Source organism: Solanum tuberosum, unplaced genomic scaffold (assembly GCF_000226075.1).
Source record: "Solanum tuberosum cultivar DM 1-3 516 R44 unplaced genomic scaffold, SolTub_3.0 scf00020, whole genome shotgun sequence".
In the NCBI taxonomy this organism is placed as follows: Eukaryota; Viridiplantae; Streptophyta; class Magnoliopsida; order Solanales; family Solanaceae; genus Solanum; species Solanum tuberosum.
In genome coordinates, this window is record NW_006238946.1 from 295,607 (window position 1) to 297,283 (window position 1,677).

A 1,677-nucleotide genomic window follows, 5' to 3' on the forward strand; every position below is an offset into this window, starting at 1 on the left:
AAGCTTGTCAAAAACTATAGAAGAAGTGCAGGCAATGATACCTGCAAAGTTCACAGCAGGATTTGTTGTCTGCATGTTGCCTGAATTTTCTGCCTGAAATTGCTGAAGTAGGTAGGCAAGTTGTCCATACTGCTCCTTTGAGATGCCAATGTCCTGATTGGTGATTTGACCCCAGAGCCACATCTTTGTTCCATAGTGGAATCACATGACAGCCCTACAGAATTAGCTGCCACACCTTTCCCTTTGTTATTGTTTCTGTATGACTGATTGGAATTAGGATTCCCATATTGTTGTTGTCTTTGGAATTGATTGTAACCTTGCTGTCCATCAGACTAAGATTTCTGAGATCGATTATTGTTCTGTGGATATCCATGTAACTGATAACACTTCTCCTTAATGTGGCCTGGTCTCTTGCAGTGATCACAGAATGGTCTTCCTCTATGATTTGGAGAACCAGATGAGTAATTTGTCTGGAAATTCTGACCTTTTGAAGTACCTGAAACATTAGCAGCTAAAGAGCATCCTGAAGTCCCTGAAGAGCTAGCAGCAAGAGATTTAAACTCTCTTTGTTTTTCTTCCTGTATCAATATGGCAAAAGCTTGTGCCACAGATGGTAGTGGATTCATCATCAAAATGCTACCTCTGATTATTGTGTAAACCTCATTAAGACCCATTAGAAATTGAATCAATCGTCTATCCTGTTCAGCCTTGTGCATGACATCCTTTGCTCCACAACTACATGCACAACTGCAGTGGTTTTTGATGCATAAACTACTCAATTCTTCCCAAAGTTTCTTCATCTTGGTGTAATAAGCTGTGACATCCAGAACTCCCTGAATGAGATCATTGATCTCTTTCTGAATTTGATACAGCTTGGCACCATTGGTTTGATCATAACGATCCTCCAAATCAGTCCATAATTCTAAAGCACTGTCCACGTATGCTACACTATCAGCAATTTCTCTATTCAGAGAATTTAGGATCCAAGATGTAACCATATTATCACACCTCTCCCATTGTTTACAGTCAGGGTCTGTAGAAAGTGGTTTCTTAGAATCTCCATTGATGAAACCCAATTTATTCTTTACTGACAAAGATTTGATGATGCCTCTTTTCCAGGATCGATAACCAATTCCATCGAAAACGACTGGTACAAGAGGTGCACCTGGATTATCTGATGGATGTAGGTATAAAACACTTCCTATTTCAATTCCCTTAGTTACTTCTAGATTAGTGACCTCTACCATTGTAATGCAGCAGAATCAATCAACAGAAATGGAGAAGAGAATATGTCGGGAAGTAAAGGAGGGCTGAAGAACAGTTGAAAAGAAAAGAAACAGGTAAACCTGAAACGAGCTGAGAACTGAGAAATCTTCACGAGAAGGACGGAGATAAGCAAGGTTGATCGATCCCTGGCTCTGATACCATGTCAAAACTCAGAATGGAAGCAGCGAACCACCATTAATGGTGGATTCTAGAACATACTGAAATTAAGTTTAAGAGAGAGCTAATTGAGAAGACAGATTTCTCATTTCTGTAATCTGAGAAAACTGAATTGGAACTAGATACAGTGAGCTATATATATATACAAACTAAAACTGGAAAAATATCTAACAACTAGGACAGCTGGCTAACAGAAAGCTAACTAACTACAAAAGTTGTTAACTAACTAATTCT

General features: G+C 38.9%; 1 protein-coding gene across 1 annotated transcript; it reads right to left on the bottom strand.

Annotated features, from left to right (window-relative positions):
- Window positions 1-332: 332 nt before the first annotated feature.
- On the bottom strand, window positions 333-1,247 carry LOC107059083 (uncharacterized). The gene has a single exon (XM_015305494.1). It carries the CDS (start codon window positions 1,245-1,247, stop codon window positions 333-335), a length of 915 nt encoding a protein of 304 aa, XP_015160980.1.
- Window positions 1,248-1,677: the final 430 nt, after the last annotated feature.

Bases quoted from the DNA above. Each gene is read 5' to 3' on its own strand.
- LOC107059083 (XM_015305494.1), bottom strand. From the start codon at position 1,247: ATGGTAGAGGTCACTAATCTAGAAGTAACTAAGGGAATTGAAATAGGA.